We start from the raw sequence: 17,185 nt of genomic DNA, 5'->3' as shown, positions 1-17,185 counted from the left end.
TAGTATCTCGGGTCTGCAGCAAGCTGATAAGTGCATTCCAGTCATACCTGGTAGTGTCAACACTAAGTATGACTTTAGCATCGATTTGCATGTACACCGAGCCGATCCGTAACACGGCAAGCTATTGATCGTTGAGGAACAGGAACTAAGTCACCAAGTAGGCATAACATAATCTGTTCCAGGATCCCGCCCGATCACTGCCTGATCTCGCGCTTTGATGAGTCGGTATCTCCCTCACACTTTGACTTCTCATGGTGACAGTATCGATTGGAAGCCGGTTTATGGTCCCCGCTATTGCACCGTTCCTTCCAAGGTGATCATTATAATTGTGCACGTTGCCTAACACAGATGACGTCGATATATGCTTTGATCGGTTTCAAGACATATGGACAGGTCAATGCTAAGTTTCCTTACAGCGTATGGCCATTTCTTTCGGACAACCTCTAGTTCCGATTCTCTCGTACGGGATGCTTGAGGGGTCACTACCAGCCGTCTGTGTTATTCTTTTCCTATGCATGGAGAGCTGTCTCGGGCTGCTGTGGTACCCTAGCACTAACACTGCTATGAGCCACCTGGGGTCGGCTGGCTTCTCTGGCTGTCTGAGTTGTGTCCGAGGCATGATTTTGTGGTACGTCACTATTCTTCGACAGCAGATAGTTGCCAACTTCAGCTGTTGATACGATGTCTGGGGTACTGGAGATCACCAAGCAGCTGTCTGTTTCCGGCCTGATCACAAACGGGTAATATTCGATCGAGACAACGACTGCTTTGAATCGGGAAACACTCAATATCTACCGCTGCGAGATAAAAGCTGTGAGAGGTATGTGTCTCCTCATCATAATCCTATCCAACATCCCACTACTCTCCTGGGTGTGAGAGCACTACCTATCGTGAATGATCACGATGTTTATTCTAATTCTAATCGCTTTTCTCGTTTCATCCATTAATGCTGCGTCTATAGTATCTCGTTCCCAGTCCTACCCATTATCTCAGCCCGCCGTGCTCGGCCCCAAAACCAGACTGGCCGTAGGTAATAAGGTCATTGCTCCCGATGGCTTCGAACGCTCGTGAGTCTATTATCACGACACTCTAAGCTCACCCCTGATCGTTGACAGAGCAACTCTTGTTGATGGCGTATTCCCTGGACCCTTGATTGCAGCGCAGAAGGTGAAATTTTGTCGAGTTCCTTATCGTCGTGCGCCAGTGCTGACCTCACAATAGGGAGATCACTTTGATATCGAGGTAGCCAACGAGCTCACGGACGACTCGATGTTCAAGGTTACCAGTGTCGTAAGCAGCGTCAAATCATCGACGTTGTTAACCTTTTAACTTTGTTTGCTGCAGCACTGGCACGGTCTCTACCAGAATGGAACGAACTATGCCGACGGGGCTTCCTCCGTCACACAATGCCCCATTGCGCAGAACCACTCCTTTTTACACTCTTTCTCCGCCCCGAACCAGGCAGGCACTTATTGGTATCACAGTCATTATTCCGTCCAATATGAAAGTATCGCTCGAACTTTGCACACGCAGTAGAGGGCTGACCTGTGGAACAGTGTGATGGTCTGAGGGGACCCCTGGTAATATATGATCCTCAGGACCCTTTGGCACACATGTACGACGTCGACGATGGTGAGCGAGCAACCGGTTTGTATTGACCCTCTGACCACCATGTAATTCCAGCAAGTACCGTGGTCACACTTGCCGACTGGTGAGTTTTACGAATGTTGGTAATCTGTCCGACTAAAGTAGTATCACTAGGTATCATACTGCGGCTACCGTCTTGCGCTACGTCATAGGTAATACTGCCAGCTCTACACTCGTCAATGGACTCGGTCGATATGCTGGCGGACCCATGTCTGATCTTGCTGTAATCAGTGTTGAGCAGGGAAAGCGGTATCGCTTGCGCCTGGTTTCAATGTCATGCGATCCAAACTTCCAGTTTTCCATCGATGGCCATAACTTGACCGTCATCGAAGCGGATGGACAACTGACCGAACCTCTGATGGTAGATCAGCTCCAGATTTTCGCGGGTCAGCGCTATTCTGTGGTTCTGGTAGCCGATAAGCCGGCGATTAACTACTGGATACGCAATCTTCCTAATACGAATGATGCAACCTACGAGGGAGGAACGAACTCTGCTATTCTGCGCTACAAAGGCGCCCAAAATGCCGACCCGACCACGGTCAATCCTGCACCCAAGAACCCATTGCAAGAGACCAACTTACATGCTCTGATAAAACCTGGCGCTCCTGGCATTCCGGAGTATGGGAAGGCTGACATCAACCTCAACCTCTCAGTTGCCAACGTCTTTGGAACATTTTATATCAATAATGTCACTTTCACACCCCCTACCGTTCCTGTTCTACTACAAATTCTCAGTGGAGCTCAGGAGCCGTCTCAGCTGCTTCAAAATGGGAGTGTCATCGTTCTAGAAGCGAACAAAGTGGTAGAGTTGACACTGTCAACAACCGGTCGAGGTGGACCCGTACGTCTTTTTCGTTTCTTCGATGCTTATGTGCCTGATATACCATTGCACCAGCACCCAATACACCTTCATGGGGTAAGTTCGCCATAACTTCGATAGAACGTCGGATGGCTGGTACACATTTTGATGATCATTAGCATGCCTTCGATGTCGTACAGAGCGCAGGCAACGGAACCTTCAATTACGTGAACCCTGTTCGTCGCGACGTAGTAAACGCCGGCGGCAATGGAGAACAAATGGTGATAAGATGGACGACCGACAACTCTGGCCCCTGGTTCTTGCATTGGTATGACATCATTTTTGTTGAGCTGGCCAGAAAGGTACTAACCCTGGGACCAAAAGTCACATTGACTGGCACCTCGATGCGTATGTTTGTGAATGTCCTCCTGAAAGAAATGGCTAATCCGCTAATCAAGAGGTTTCGCCGTGATAATGGCGGAAAGTCCTTCGGACACTCGCACACAGTTGATTGAATCCATGCCACGTAGGTCATGCGTGAGGAAAATATTCTTCCACGGCTGAATTGCTTCTACAGATGATTGGGATCAGTTATGTCCGATCTTTGACTCTCTATCACCCTCACAGTTGGGAGGCGGGGGTCGCAAGTCCTATGAAGAAGCAGCTAATATTTCCACTCTCCTCTTCCCACCATCACCTCTTCACTAAATATGGTGGTGGGCGTCCTTGAGCGTCCTTGAGCGTCCTGATCGCTTTGGTTTCTTGGGGGGCATAATGTCTGCAGGACAAACTGATGTCACACGGATGAATATCTTGTAGATCTTACTTGGGTCTTTCTCTATTATAAGCGCTGCTATAATTAAATTGCCCCCTTCATAATGGGGTACTAGGCCGTACAAGGCACTAGGCTCCACAATGTAAGATACCTTAGTTGCGTCATGACTACGGTACCTGATTGATGATCCAACGGAAACTTGCAACGGACTGCTCGTTCTATGGGAGCGGACGTCCTCGGACTTTGTTGAGACTTCGTGCCGGTTTGTAATATTGCTCCCTGAAGCGCAAGAAAAACAATGTCTGAGGAGTCAGGACGACGTCCAGGGACAGGAAGATGGGCGTTCGAAGCTTATCAGTTTGCGCTCTAGTCCCTCGACGTCAAGACGGTCGAGACTCGTGCCAGGGGTCCAGTACAGGCTTTGCCGAACCTAAAGCCTTTTGAGACACTTTTCCGACGAGTCCAGAACCGAGTTGACTTCAAGCACTGAAGCGTTGCAAGACTGTCGGCTCATTCCGATTTCCTCTAGCTCTTACCTAATATAGAAATTACAAATGTTTGGTTCGGCAACTATTACTAATACGGAAGTGACTTCCGAGTCCGTGCAGGCAATGATGCGACGGGCACATGTCTCCAACCGAAACCTATACGTGCAGAATGGAACAACCAAATACCACCTTGGCATGTATTCAACAGGAGGACCGCCAGTATAGCCCCATCATGGACACCATTGCAGTTCCTGGTGTGTGACAGCTGTTGCCCACAGGTGCTCGCTACTAGTGACTACAATTGATGCATTGCGGCGCGCGTGGACTTAACAAGGGACCGATCCAGTTAAACATATTGAATGCATTGATCCTAATTTGTCGGCAAAGGTCAGTGGCCCATGACCAGAATACACCACTTTACGAATTGCAGCCTCTCATATTGAAATTGGGTACATTCATAGAACCTGCTCGACGCATCATGATTGCGCTCGCCCACTCTGTCCCCCACGTACTGGTTGACCAAACGAGCAAGATCAATCATACCACGCCTCAAATCATCTGGGCTTGACTAAACAAGACAAATTTCAAAATTCCGGTGCGTTTCATACTAATGACTAGGAACGGATCTGAGGACACTTGTCAGGGGCATGTTATTCAGGGTCCGTCGGGCACGCAGTGCGTACCATTGGCTTCGAGTATCCAGGTCGAACAATTGAGCCTGATTCCAAGGATTCTACCGCTGGTTTGAATTGACGTATATGAATTCCCTCCGAAAATCGGCTGATCTAGCTCATCTTTTCAATTAGTTGAACAATGATCATTGGTGAATCCCGTGCTTCCAAGACAGAACCTACCAACTTGAAAGTGAACGTGATGTTCCTTAGTTTACCTTTCCGAACTTGCCGTCCCGGCTTTGCATTATTCCCCTATGGGTGCTATAGCCAAGCTTGACGTGGCGGGCTGTACCCTTGCGCGCCAAAAGCTACCATCAACCAGTCGGGGCTTGGCATTTGACGTTGACTACAACCTTTTTACGGCCAAGTTTGCCACTTGTGGCGGAAGTTGGGATAAGAAGCAGATGTCAGATATCTATAAGAGCCACCATGTTCAGGTGAGTACTTTTATTATCGAGTGCTTCTTGCATATATTCCCTCTACACTCAATATAATGCTCTTTCTTAATGTCATTTTCGTTCTACTATGGCTTCATCTAGCACATGCAGCATCCATCATCTCACGATCCAATTCCTATCCACTCAACTCTCGTTCAAACACGGTAGGCCCCAAGACCAACCTTATAATTTCCAATGAAATCATATCCCCAGACGGGTTTACGCGCTCGTGAGTTTGTATCTACTGTGTATTTTGTTGCATCTTAATCATTGTTATAGTGCAACACTCGCCGGAGGAACTTTTCCAGGTCCAATCATCGCAGCCAGAAAGGTCCCTTTTCTGCCAATTTGATCTGGCCCTCAGACACTGACTATAGTTGAAGGGAGAACACTTTGCGATAAATGTCGTGAACAGACTCACTGACGATGAAATGTTCAAGAGCACCAGCGTGGTGGGTATACAACCGTTCAGTATTCATACATCAGGCTTACCCCACTCTGTTTAGCACTGGCACGGCATCAATCAGAATGGGACTAACTATGCCGATGGAGTCTCATTCGTCACTCAATGTCCCATTGCGCAAAATCACTCCTTTCTGCACTCCTTCGAGGCACGGAATCAGGCTGGAACCTATTGGTATCATAGCCACTACGCGACGCAACAGTGGTTTGTTGATATGTCATTCTTTTAAACTTTGCAATAAATGATCCGAACCCGTTTAGTGATGGACTCCGTGGGGCTTTGATTATCTACGACCCCGAAGACCCTCTGTCATATTTATACGACGTTGACGACGGTATAGTGTTTACTAGCATAGCCATGAATTCGCTCACTTACGGAATTTACAGAGAGCACCGTCATCACCCTTGCTGACTGGTACGTTTTGGAGCTGTTTGTGAATTGCATTCTTCTCACTGATTGATCATAGGTACCATGTGGTGGCGCCTGTTTTGGCTCATATCATTGGTACCAATGGCAACTCTACACTCATTAACGGTCTCGGCCGATATCAAGGGGGACCCGCGAGTGAGCTTGCGGTAGTCAATCTCGAGTACGGGAAACGATATCGCCTACGCCTTATAGCAATGTCTTGCGATCCCAACTTTGCATTTTCCATCGACAACCATAACTTGACGGTAATCGAAGCAGACGGTGAACTGACGGAGCCCCTGCTCGTGGACTCGATTACGATACTTGCTGGACAGCGATACTCTGCTGTGCTCACCATGAATCAGCCAGTCGGCAATTACTGGATACGAGCACTCCCAAATACTCCAGGCGCGAACTTCAACGGCGGCCAGAGCCTTGCTATCTTGCGATACAAGGGTGCACCCGTTGCAGATCCTACCACGAACCAGACCAAGAGTACTATGCCGCTCCTCGAGACCAACTTGCATGCATTCATCAATCCTGGTGCACCTGGGGTTCCAGGGTACGGAAATGCAGACATCAACTTGAAGATGGTAGTCAACAACTCGGTTGGGGTATATTCGATCAATGGCGCAACATACAAGCCTCCCACAGTGCCCGTACTGCTCCAGATTCTCAGCGGTGCACGACTTGCAACCGATCTCCTTCCACTTGGAAGTGTTTATGTTTTAGGGGCTAACAAGGTCGTCGAATTGACGATGATAACTAGCAACGTTGGTGGTCCCGTAAGTTTCCCGTGCATTCACTACGTTACATACATCTTATGGCATCTCCATAGCATCCCATTCATATTCACGGCGTAAGTCCATCTCGTCACCAGTTGGCACTCAATTGCTTACTGTGATTATAGCATAGCTTTGATGTCGTGCAGAGCGCAGGAAATAGTTCATTTAACTACGTCAATCCCGTGCGCAGGGACGTAGTATCCGGCGGGCTCCAAAACCAGCAGATGGTGATTAGGTGGGTCACAGACAACTCCGGTCCATGGTTCCTGCACTGGTAAGCACTGTGTCATTGATGTATCTAGCACTAGCACTGATCTCGTCGTTTACCTAGTCACATCGACTGGCATCTCGACGCGTAAGTATCTCGAGCGCTCTAGAACTCTGCCGTAATCTGATCTCTGTTACTAGTGGTTTCGCTGTAGTTATGGCTGAAAGCCCCTCAGACACTCAGGCGCATCTGGGCCCCATACCCCGTAATTGTTCGATGTCTATCCTATGCTCTGATTTAACTGATGACGTACACAGCTGCATGGGACGAGCTTTGCCCAATATATGACTCGTTAACCCCAGCCCAGATTGGAGCGGAAAATTCGTATCAAGAAGCACAGAATATGTCCACGCTGCTATTTCCACCAAGATAGTGTTCACTGTCGTAGAGTTTGAAGGAACGGCAATACCGGGACTCTCATAATAGATGTTATACAGTAGTACCATTAATAATACCATCTCATGGAAATGCTCTGTAATTTATTCGAGCTGTTCACAGACTACGCCCAATAAGTTGTGATGAGAAGCCACACACGAACCCATACGGAATGTATGTTTGTGTCCACCCTCTAGCCGCAAGTCTACAGGAAATGTGGCGTATGTCAGGTTGATGGCTGACTTAGGTCGCCGATACTGAATCTAAGCAAACAGATGAGAATAACTGCATTAGGGATAAGCTAGGAGGAAGCAGTGCGTGCCGGGTGGTGAATCGTGTCGTGGGTGCTATAGTGCTGGGCCACTACCAGTGGTCCAATTAGTGATGAGAACTAAGCAAGGATTAGTGATTCCCCGGATCAAAAGCGACTTTGTTCACATTCTGAAATAGAGTGATAGTATACCGCCGGGGCCGCAACCTGTGCGATGAGGGCTGATCACTATGATCGGAGCACGACCGAGTCCGAAATTTTAGCTTCTACGTAGCTTACTTCTGCCAAGGCCCAAGGGACAGACCTATTGAACTCAGTGTGTCCTTGTGCCGGTTGGCTTGAATTCTGCCGGTGTGGGACTAGCCTGGGATGGTTTGGTGTGACGTGGATGGGACTTTGGGATTCTGCCTAGGGAACGAGCGGGGGCGGTGGTACTGCCTGGGAGTAGGACAGCAGGACCCGAGCCGACATGCTCTCACTCTTGTTGATCCCGAAGTGAACGTACTTCCAAAAGACATGCAATCGTATGTTGGATGCATCGAACGTTTTTCCAAGAGGCCAACCGGGAATTCGGGTATAAAACGCATGCCCGGATTTAGTAAGTAAATGGACTGAAGATATGATGCGATCTTAAACCACGTGCCAAAAATGGGCGATATCGGACGAGTGAAAGACTTATCGATTTCCAAGTCGTTTCACTAGGCAAGCTTTACACAGCTATCGGTAGCTTATAAGGTACCTCTTCGCTCCCATTTAAAGGCTGTTCTGACGCCATCTCCATCTTGTTCCAGATCCACCATTACCGCTCTCTCCCGCAGATTCATCATGGGTGTCCTCGATATCGTTCCCGTTAGTACAACTCAATCATCCGGGAAGCAGATCCATTGACATCCTAGCAGGCTGGTGTCCTCACTGGAGACAACGTTCGCAAATTGTTCGATTACGCAAAGGAGAACAAGGTACGTTGCTCTCGACTCATCTCATATTACCTTTATGAAACACCTTGCAATTCAACTTCAATAGTTTGCCATTCCCGTGAGTTCTTTTCCCCCAGGAAGTAAAGTACTGCTGAACCGATCTTCTCTTCACCAGGCTATTGTGAGTGCCGAATAAATCTAGGTCTCCTTGTGTTTCAGCTTAACTCCACCAGAACGTCACTTCCTCATCCACCGCTAACGCCGTTTTGGAAGCCGCAAGGTCTGTACCAAACTCGTCGTTATTCACAGCATGCTCACCTCTAGCTCTGCAGAGACATCAAGGCTCCGATCATCCTCCAGGTCTCTCAGGGTGGAAGCGCTTACTACGCCGGCAAAGGTCTGGCGAATGACAACCAGCAAGCTTCCATCCTGGGAGCTGTTGCTGCTGCCCACCATGTTCGCACAGTTGCGAAGGCATACGGCGTGTGAGTCTGATCTTTGCCTGGGATCAAGATTTTTTCTGAATCACAGCGCAAATATAGGCCTGTCGTTCTTCACAGCGACCACTGTGCCCACAAGCTCCTGCCATGGTTCGATGGCATGCTTGCTGCCGATGAGGCCTATTTCAAGGAGCACCAAGAGCCCCTTTTCTCTTCACACATGCTTGACCTGTCTGAGGAATCAAAAGAAGAGAACATCGCAACATGCGTGAAGTATTTCAAGCGCATGGCACCTCTCGGAATTTGGCTAGAAATGGAAATCGGTATTACCGGTGGTGAAGAGGACGGTGTTGACAACACTGGTGTCGACAACGCATCCCTCTACACACAACCCGAGGACATCTACGATGTTCACGCTGCTTTGAGTGCTATCAGCCCCAACTTCAGCATTGCCGCCGCGTTCGGTAACGTGCACGGTGTCTACAAACCTGGAAACGTCAAACTCCAGCCTGAATTGCTTGGCAAGCACCAAGCTTTCAGCAGCCAAAAACTCGGTGGCAAGTCCGAGAAGCCTCTCTACCTCGTGTTCCACGGTGGTTCTGGATCAACCAAGGAGGAGATCAAGACTGCAGTCGGAAACGGTGTCGTCAAAATGAACGTTGACACTGGTGAGTGTGCCAACTTTTGCAGCAGATTCAGTTGCTGACATACAACGGTTACTCAGACACCCAGTTCGCTTACCTCGCTGGTATCAGGGTACGATCGTCCATCTGTCCTTGAGATCACGCAATGGCTGACCGCTATCTTCCAGGACTTCGTTTTCAAGAAAAAAGATTACCTACTCACTCAAGTCGGCAACCCCGAAGGCGCAGACAAACCCAACAAGAAGGTGGGTCGCTAGGTTAACTTCTTTGACATTCCCGTCATTCATGTTTGATTGCAGTTCTATGACCCCCGTGTCTGGGTTCGTGAGGGTGAGAAGACGCTCACGGCTCGTGTCAAGGAGGCTTGCAGTGACCTCGGCAACGTTAGTGAGTGTCGAATTGAGCTTGATCGTTTATCGGTTTTTGATCTGAACATCGTTTGTAGACCGCCTGTAAAAACAGCGCTTGTAAGTGTATGTATAGATTAGAACAAGGCTGGAAGATGTATGAAGCGTCATGTACTACTTCTGCCAAAGGTCCTGAAAAATTACGACGACCTTACTATTAATTTACATGGCCCATGAGCCTAGACGTGTTCGGGATGTCTAGATATATCATCCGAAAGAAAGCCGTGGTGAATGGTGAACACATGAAGGGCTCCGCGTACTATCTTGGTCGATGATGGAAGCGCCGAAAATGTGACAACTGTGGGCGACTTCTGTTGATTCTTGAACCACTGTTGTGATCATCAACGGAAGTGTAACTCACAACTGCACCACCATATCAATCCCGGTCGAGCCTCCGTGTCTATAGCCCTGTAAATCGAACTTGCTCGACCGGACCCATATCCAGCCTCGAGGTTGCAAAAATCAAATATTTAATATTGTGACAACATGACAATGCGGGACGTTCGTACGTGATTCTTAATTCTTTTACCCCGCTCAACTGCGACTCATTCACAACGGCGCATGTACCAGTCTACGCTTCTTTCCTCCTTCCTGTCTTCTTCACCATCGAATGCACGAGAGGCGTTCTCTACGTCTCGGACGGAACGCCTGGTAGCGGTCCATTGCGCTTGGTCGTCTTGCTACTCAACATCCTCGCGTTCGGTCCGCTTCGAGTGGTGTTGGGGTGGTTTTTGATGATCATATGGTTGCCTGTGCGAGCTCTGCTTTGGTTCATGGGCATAGGAAGAGGAGCGCCAAAGAAAGGTGCGTGTTTTCACTTTTTTTGTCCCTTACTCGCTATGCAAGGGCGCTGATCATTATTCGCATACGTAGGCTCGGCCGCAGCAACATCGCGGTTCTATGAATTCAAAAAGAGACGCGCGGAGGGACTGGAAGGAGACAGGGGAAGGTTGGTCTGGAGGACTTGAGGTATCACTATTCGTTTTGATTTTTTCTTGTGCTGTACTGCTGGTTCTTGCACTGTTGTTGTTGTTACATGATTTGTTGTTGTCGTTTTATTTTGTATTTATGCCTCCTCCTGTAGCTCCCTTGCTTGCAAGTAACCTAGTACTTTGCTGTATCGTACAGAAAGGTGCTCAGCGCTCAACATTACCTTCCCATTCAAGTTGAACTGGAACGATCGCAGTCACGTGACCGCGTTGCGTTCTCACATCCGAGTCCAAGTCGTTGAATTCGGGCTCGTCTGAGTCGGTTGACGCGAACGAGCAGAATCATTGAGCAAGTATGGCGTAAATGCAATCTATGTCGAGAGTCCCTAGGGGGTAAGCATACGATACGGGTACAATTTGGGGTATTTGTGCGTACAAGATATGAAATCTCCGGTCTAAAATGTATCCATGCAGGCTACAGCTACAATATCTCTAATGTCCTAACGTCCATCATATCATTGTGAACAGAACGAACATCATTGCCTTGTGCAATAATATCATGATCCGACGCGATTCTCTTGTATTCTCCACCACGCTGCTGCGCTAGTAAAAATGCGCTAAAAGGCTGTGCAAGGCGAACCATCAATCGCAACGCTCGCTCGCTCGATTCAGACTCCTCTTCTCCAAGGGATTCACCAATTGAGTCCTGCGTGGGGGACACGGGTAGGGTCCAACCATCATCGCTCTGCGTATCATCTTCGTCTTCAAAGTCAGGTAGCCCAAGGAGATGACGATCCCAAGGACGGACGAGCAGGAATGACTGTCGAGTGGGCCGTGCCTTCGAGAACTGGGGCAGCCTGTCTTCCGTGATGATCAGCAAGTCACGAAGCCCGTCTGCCTTGACTTGATATGTGGAATATGGCTCCTGGTCTTGATGAAGACTCCGTCTGACCTCTGTGACAGGGAATGCGATGCAGGGCAGATGCAGGCGGCGGTGCGCGAAACGGGGGGCGGTCAGGTAGTCAAGTGTGTCGTACAATCTCACAGCCAGCTTTATATCCACGGAGTCTCGCAGCGCGGAGACTGATTTCTGCATCTCGTCTTCAGATATAAGTGGCAGCGCGTATGCTGGAGCTTCGTATGAAGTGATATCTGCAGGCAGACAGCTATTGAACTCGGATGATCTTCCGACCCAGTCGAGGGCAGTAATGTCTCCCGACTGAGCTACGATCTCCTGCAAAAGCCGCCCGAGTGCGTTTTGCTTCTTCTCACCATACATGACAGGTAGCTGGACGCCGAATATTCCAAACAAAGAGTATGCGATGTCTTCCTGTAACGTGGTGATACGCCCCGATACCCATTGAAGTCTTTCTCGTGCGCCTCTCATTCCGGGACGGAAGGCAACGAGGGCTCGTGCATCTATGCCCGTCGCATCCTCCAACTCCTGCATGATCGTCGGAGATTCCTTGTGGTTGGGAGAATTGTCATCGAGATATAACGTCCAATCATTTTGGTAGAAGAGAATGACCTTGGGAGCCAGGAATTCAGGAACAGTCCATCCTCTTGTGTTCCAAGTGCTTTTTGCCAGCGCGCCAGACTTTGATGCAGGCGCAACATCCGACAGGTATACGATCGTGAGGACTGATTGGCGATACCAGATAAACATGGAATTAAGTGATTTTTGAAGTTCGACGTTGTTAGTTTGGTCGATGCAACATGTATCGATCCACCCCCAGCGATGCCCCACACTACGAGTCGTTTTGCAGAATGACTGCAACTTCACGATGCCGCCGACTGGATTCAGGTCATACACGACCTTGTTTTGGACCTCGTGCAACAGCAGCTCCTTCACTTCCCACCTATGTGATAACATGACACAACGGAAGTACGTCATCACAACTTCTTGGATGTGGTCCTTTCGCAGATCTGCCCGCTTCAATGTTGATGACAGAAGCTTCTTGTACTCCGTGCTCGATTTGAAGGCATTTATCTGTGCCTCTCTATCGCATAAGCGCCCAGTGTGGGTATCTAGTAGACGCAGGGGAGCGTCGTCTAGGTGGTCATATGTGACCTTTCGAATAGCATCATCTGCTTCGGACGGACTGATAAACTGCTGGCGCAGCTCTGTGGATAGAGTTGAGTAATATTATTCAAGCATGTTGACCCGCGTGATAGATAAAACTTACTTGTCTCGTGAGGATCGTCCAACTTGGAGAGCATGATTTGGAAAGCCTCGATCGCCTCATCATAGAGTTGTGCGCCATGAAGCGCTGCATGTTTCACCTCGTATCCAAGATAGGATGAAGGGTTCAGTTCGATGGCCTACGCACCACCAAAATGAGCGTCAGTTACAAAACGATAAATGCCACCGAACCTTTTGTGCATCGCGAAGCGCATCTTCCCACAGCATTTTTTCCAACCTCGCCTTACTACGATTCGCAAAGATGGTATAGGATGCAAAATCCAGGTCGATCGCTGCCGAGTAGATCTCAATAGCCCTGTCGTACTCGCCCGCAGCGAGGGCAGCATCTCCGACCACAACGAGGTCGCCAACTCCATTGACAGCATAAAGCGTACTGCACTCTTGCTTAAAAGCTGCGTCATATGCGGGTGAGCATTGTAGCCCATTGACATTCCTGAAGACTTACCAGTGCACCAATCAAAGCAGCTTGCCTTCGTAGCTTCATCACTCATATCCATCATGTATCGATATGATTTGAGGGCTTCTCCAGGTCTACCCGCACGCAGAAGTGCATTACACCGTTTCTGATTTGCAATTTGCCACAGGGACCTAAAGTCCCACCCGAAGAGCTAGGCGTTGGGCATGAAAAGCATGTTCGGTGGCATCATATCAACGTACCACTGCAAAGTCCTCATATCTGGGATGAATGGCTGATTCAGGTGAGAACACGCTCAAGTTGATAGCGGTAGTGAATTGGTCAGCAGCTTCATCGTGACACGCTCCATCCAAGGCGTTGATTCCAATTTGAACATGCAGATATGCCTGATGTGCGAAGTCCATACATGTATGTCAAACATATGTGGACTTGATAGAGTGTATGATACTGACCTCCACGGTACGACAAACAAGCGCATCAGCATCAGGACAAGCGGCAGCTAGCTCTTGAACGCGTTCCATTGCGTCCTCGTGTTGATTTGCATTGAAAATCGCGATAGCCTGAAAATGACGATAAGGCAAGGACTCTGTAGGAAAGAATGAACGTACCTTGATCAAAAGAAGATCAGGTGTCTTGGCATCTCTGGTGAATATGGACGCGATGTCGAATGCTTTCGTCGCATCCTCGAAGCGCATTTTTCCACAGAGGGCAATGCCTTTGGAGATATAGCCTGTCGAGGAGGGCTTAATATTGATGGACTATGTGACCATCAAAGTTAGGTTACCTTAAGGGAGGTCAGGATGGGACAGTATCATACCTTAAGTGCATCATCAATCGCGCTATCCCAGTTGAGTTTTCGTGCCATAACAAATGATCGATTAGCATAGGACTTGTAGTTGTTGTCATCAGCGTCGATCTCTTGCGTTAGAAGCTCTTCAGCAGTCGCCAAGTCGCCAGTTATGCATGCACCGCGAATCGTTGGGTCTATAGCGAGCATCTACATGAAACACGATCAACATCTTGTAATAAGAGTCAAGAATGGGAACATGCCGTAGAATCAGCAACGTGAGCCTGGCATCAACATTGGGGGTCAACATGGAAGCAGACGAAGTGGCGGGAAACGCAGCACGGACTTACGTTGTTCGTCGGCTGTTCGCTTGGATCCTCCAACAATGACATATCCTTGGACGAGATGAGATGACAAAGGAATGGTAAATGAACGGAAATGTACCTCTACTGCACACTCCTCTAGCAAAGCGACCTCGGGTACTGCCCATTGTGAGACCTTCTTATTAGCACTCCCGCTGATGATATGCTTGCCGTCCATGGAGAAGGCGACACAATACACGTTATCGGAGTGCTCAAATATGGCAATGGTTCGTCGATCTGAGAGTCGCCAGAGGCGGACGTGCTTGTCATCAGATGCGGAGGCGACCAGTGTGCCAGTTGGGTTTACGGCAATAGCATTGACCTGATGAACATGGCCTATCCAGGGATCACCGACCTGCTTCCAGGTTGATGAATTCCAGACCCGTATCGTGGGATCGAGAATTGTGCTAGCTGAGAGAAGCCGTGAGCCAGAGGGCATCCACGCGAGTGAAAAATTGAACACGGCGTGAGCCGTGAAGTGTGCGATGCATTCCTTCGTGTCTGCAATCAAGATCTGGACATCCTTGAATGTCGCGATGGCGAGCTGTTTTCCAGACGGTGCATATCGAACGCAGTAGACTGCTGTATGACAATCAATCGGAAGTCCTTGCAAATTCCAGGTTGCGGTGCTCCAGAGCTTCACGGTACCGTCCAATGAACCGGTTGCTAGCAGTGCACCATCTGCTGAAAAGTCCAGCGAGTAGATTGACCCGAAGTGGGCTTTTATGATTTGGGTGAGAGAAATGCCAGTGTTTTGGTCCCAAGCAATGAGTTCTCCATTATAATCACCGCTTGCTATGAAGTGCCCGTCTCTTGATAACGCGACTGCTCGTACTGCGTTGCGATGGCCCTCCATTTTCTTCAACACAACACCTGATTTCAAGCCCCACAGACGAAGCGTCTTGTCTACCGAACCCGTGACCATACGCCGTCCATCAGGGAAAATTGCGACTGCCCGTATGGTATCTGTATGAGCTTCAAACTCTCGAGCGGGTATCGTTTGAATGGTGGGTTCCGCTGCATCCGCCATTCTGCTGTGTGTTTAGCAGGTGTCGAGATAGAAATTGTGGATGACTTGGTACCTTAATGCAGTGGATATCAGAGGCTCGTGATGCGCTGGTCGTTTTGCTTCAATGCATGTAATAGATGTATCTGTCGAAGATTCGAATTAGAGATTATTAGACGCCCGCTGAGCCTTCTTCGCCGGTTAAACCTCCATTTCGACAAGTTGCAAACAAACCATCGACGTTTCAACTTTCAGAGCAACCTTCTACATTTCTGCACGAAAGGTTAAGTTTGTTGCAGCTTTTTAGACGACGTGCTAAATTGAAGGCACTTCGGTTCAAATTGACTAGCAGTGGCACTAATGGCAAGACTCGGTTTTACTCCCGAGTCCACGCCTAGCGTAAATTACGCTGCGTCGTCGCTGCCGCTCACGCGGGGTCCTGTCTAATAATAGCGTCTGCTCACCTTTCCGAGTCAAGTTGCTGTCCTGATCATCATGTCGGCGTTCTGATGAGGTACTACTCCCAACTGTCCGACGAATCACATTTTTGTTGCTGGTACGTTGTTCCCCGGACCCTCTGGAGGCTGCTCACAACATTCTTTTATAGAGATCAGAATGATAATCTGTGGCGCAACCAACAATTGACAGCTATGAATACTATGGCTATGAGCACAGGCCTATCGTGTCTGGCCAAAATGGCCCCCGCCGAATGAAGCTAAGGCACATCGCGGTGGCACGACCGACAAGGCGTAGTCTGCGGGGTCCACCCACCCATTTCGAAATTTGCCTTACAGAATGAGGCTCCAGGTACTTACCGCATGATTGGCTTGGTTTGGCACGCATCATTGATCATGGCTGGATTGCAGAGACGAAAAATGGTGACGTCAGTAAAAAGTGCCAGAAGATGTAAAGGACGCAAGTTTAGACATCTCGATGCAGGTTGCTACCTCTTTGAGCTGGCCGCTCTCCGCCGTAGTATTGTGAGATGCACGTCATCCAATGATTGCGGATCGCTGGCAGGGCTTCTAGGTCAAGGGACCATATCCAAATTTGCCTTATTGGCTTCGGCACAAAGTCAGAGGGTTCCTCGCGCGAAGACATGGTACTAGGAGCATAGCTGTGCTAGTTCTCGTAATGGCATTTCTTGTGAGTAGATTCGGGCAGTATACCGATCATCACTTGCTATTTACAAGCAACCGAATTCGTCCTGTCAGTGACTCCCTTGTGAAGTTTGTGCGCCAACACAATGGATGACTTTCCGTAGGCTCGAAATATATTTATTAGAATATCATATCATAAATTTGACTACATTAGGAAGGTGTGCCGCGATGCCGCTGTTCATTTGAGCTCAATTTGCAAAAGTATTTTCTTTGCCCCCCGTTTTCAAACCTTAATCTGTAAGGGGGGGTACCCCCCCTCTGCAGACTTGAATATTCCGTTTTAGGCCACTACGCCAGTGATATTCGCTGACGTAATGAGCCTTGCTCAACGTGCGTGGCACCTCTCGCAGTCATACAAAGGTGCACCGTCAATGTTTTGCCAAGTACGTTGACACCTCTTTCTCCCTCCTTTTTAGACTTTAATTCTAGGTGCTCTACGCCAAACTACGACCTGGCAACGCTGTCTCCGCCGGTCCCTCTAATCTCACTGCATCTGTCCTAGCGCCTACTACCACCAACCAATCC

General features: G+C 48.8%; 5 protein-coding genes across 5 annotated transcripts; 4 read left to right on the top strand and 1 right to left on the bottom strand.

Annotated features, from left to right (window-relative positions):
• Positions 1–903: 903 nt before the first annotated feature.
• DEU56DRAFT_935029 (laccase) lies at positions 904–3,251 on the top strand (the record flags this gene model as incomplete). The annotated part of the gene is made up of 13 exons (XM_041358783.1): positions 904–1,067; positions 1,116–1,167; positions 1,222–1,290; positions 1,345–1,398; positions 1,466–1,507; positions 1,557–1,632; positions 1,684–1,711; positions 1,762–2,488; positions 2,543–2,563; positions 2,626–2,774; positions 2,831–2,854; positions 2,905–2,972; positions 3,024–3,251. The coding sequence occupies 13 exons, from the start codon at positions 904–906 to the stop codon at positions 3,152–3,154; spliced, it is 1,605 nt and encodes a 534-aa protein (XP_041201190.1). The 3' UTR covers positions 3,155–3,251.
• A 1,637-nt stretch (positions 3,252–4,888) lies between these two features.
• Positions 4,889–7,481, top strand: DEU56DRAFT_935027 (laccase; the record flags this gene model as incomplete). Its single annotated transcript, XM_041358782.1, has 12 exons — positions 4,889–5,049; positions 5,100–5,151; positions 5,204–5,272; positions 5,327–5,487; positions 5,544–5,617; positions 5,670–5,697; positions 5,750–6,476; positions 6,530–6,550; positions 6,602–6,750; positions 6,808–6,831; positions 6,885–6,949; positions 7,002–7,481. Coding segments are annotated over 12 exons (1,647 nt in total), but the record flags the coding sequence as incomplete, so codon positions are not given.
• A 565-nt stretch (positions 7,482–8,046) lies between these two features.
• Positions 8,047–10,067, top strand: DEU56DRAFT_842629 (uncharacterized protein). Its single transcript, XM_041355049.1, has 12 exons — positions 8,047–8,125; positions 8,182–8,239; positions 8,290–8,349; positions 8,414–8,425; positions 8,483–8,488; positions 8,541–8,587; positions 8,640–8,792; positions 8,850–9,415; positions 9,472–9,503; positions 9,559–9,636; positions 9,691–9,778; positions 9,837–10,067. Exons 2-12 carry the CDS (start codon positions 8,216–8,218, stop codon positions 9,845–9,847), a joined length of 1,077 nt encoding a protein of 358 aa, XP_041201188.1. The 5' UTR covers positions 8,047–8,125; positions 8,182–8,215; the 3' UTR covers positions 9,848–10,067.
• On the top strand, positions 10,068–10,970 carry DEU56DRAFT_842623 (uncharacterized protein). The gene is made up of 3 exons (XM_041355048.1): positions 10,068–10,303; positions 10,369–10,602; positions 10,672–10,970. Exons 1-3 carry the CDS (start codon positions 10,285–10,287, stop codon positions 10,764–10,766), a joined length of 348 nt encoding a protein of 115 aa, XP_041201187.1. The 5' UTR covers positions 10,068–10,284; the 3' UTR covers positions 10,767–10,970.
• A 2,526-nt stretch (positions 10,971–13,496) lies between these two features.
• DEU56DRAFT_200669 (WD40-repeat-containing domain protein) lies at positions 13,497–15,572 on the bottom strand. Its single transcript, XM_041345041.1, has 7 exons — positions 14,577–15,572; positions 14,483–14,527; positions 14,396–14,416; positions 14,163–14,342; positions 13,954–14,103; positions 13,798–13,905; positions 13,497–13,731 (listed from the first exon to the last, which is right to left on the bottom strand). The coding sequence occupies exons 1-7, from the start codon at positions 15,522–15,524 to the stop codon at positions 13,579–13,581; spliced, it is 1,605 nt and encodes a 534-aa protein (XP_041201186.1). The 5' UTR covers positions 15,525–15,572; the 3' UTR covers positions 13,497–13,578.
• Positions 15,573–17,185: the final 1,613 nt, after the last annotated feature.

Source organism: Suillus clintonianus (assembly GCF_016758775.1).
Source record: "Suillus clintonianus strain FC179 chromosome Unknown DEU56scaffold_183, whole genome shotgun sequence".
Classification (NCBI taxonomy): Eukaryota; Fungi; Basidiomycota; class Agaricomycetes; order Boletales; family Suillaceae; genus Suillus; species Suillus clintonianus.
This window is presented reverse-complemented; position numbering and strand designations above follow the sequence as displayed.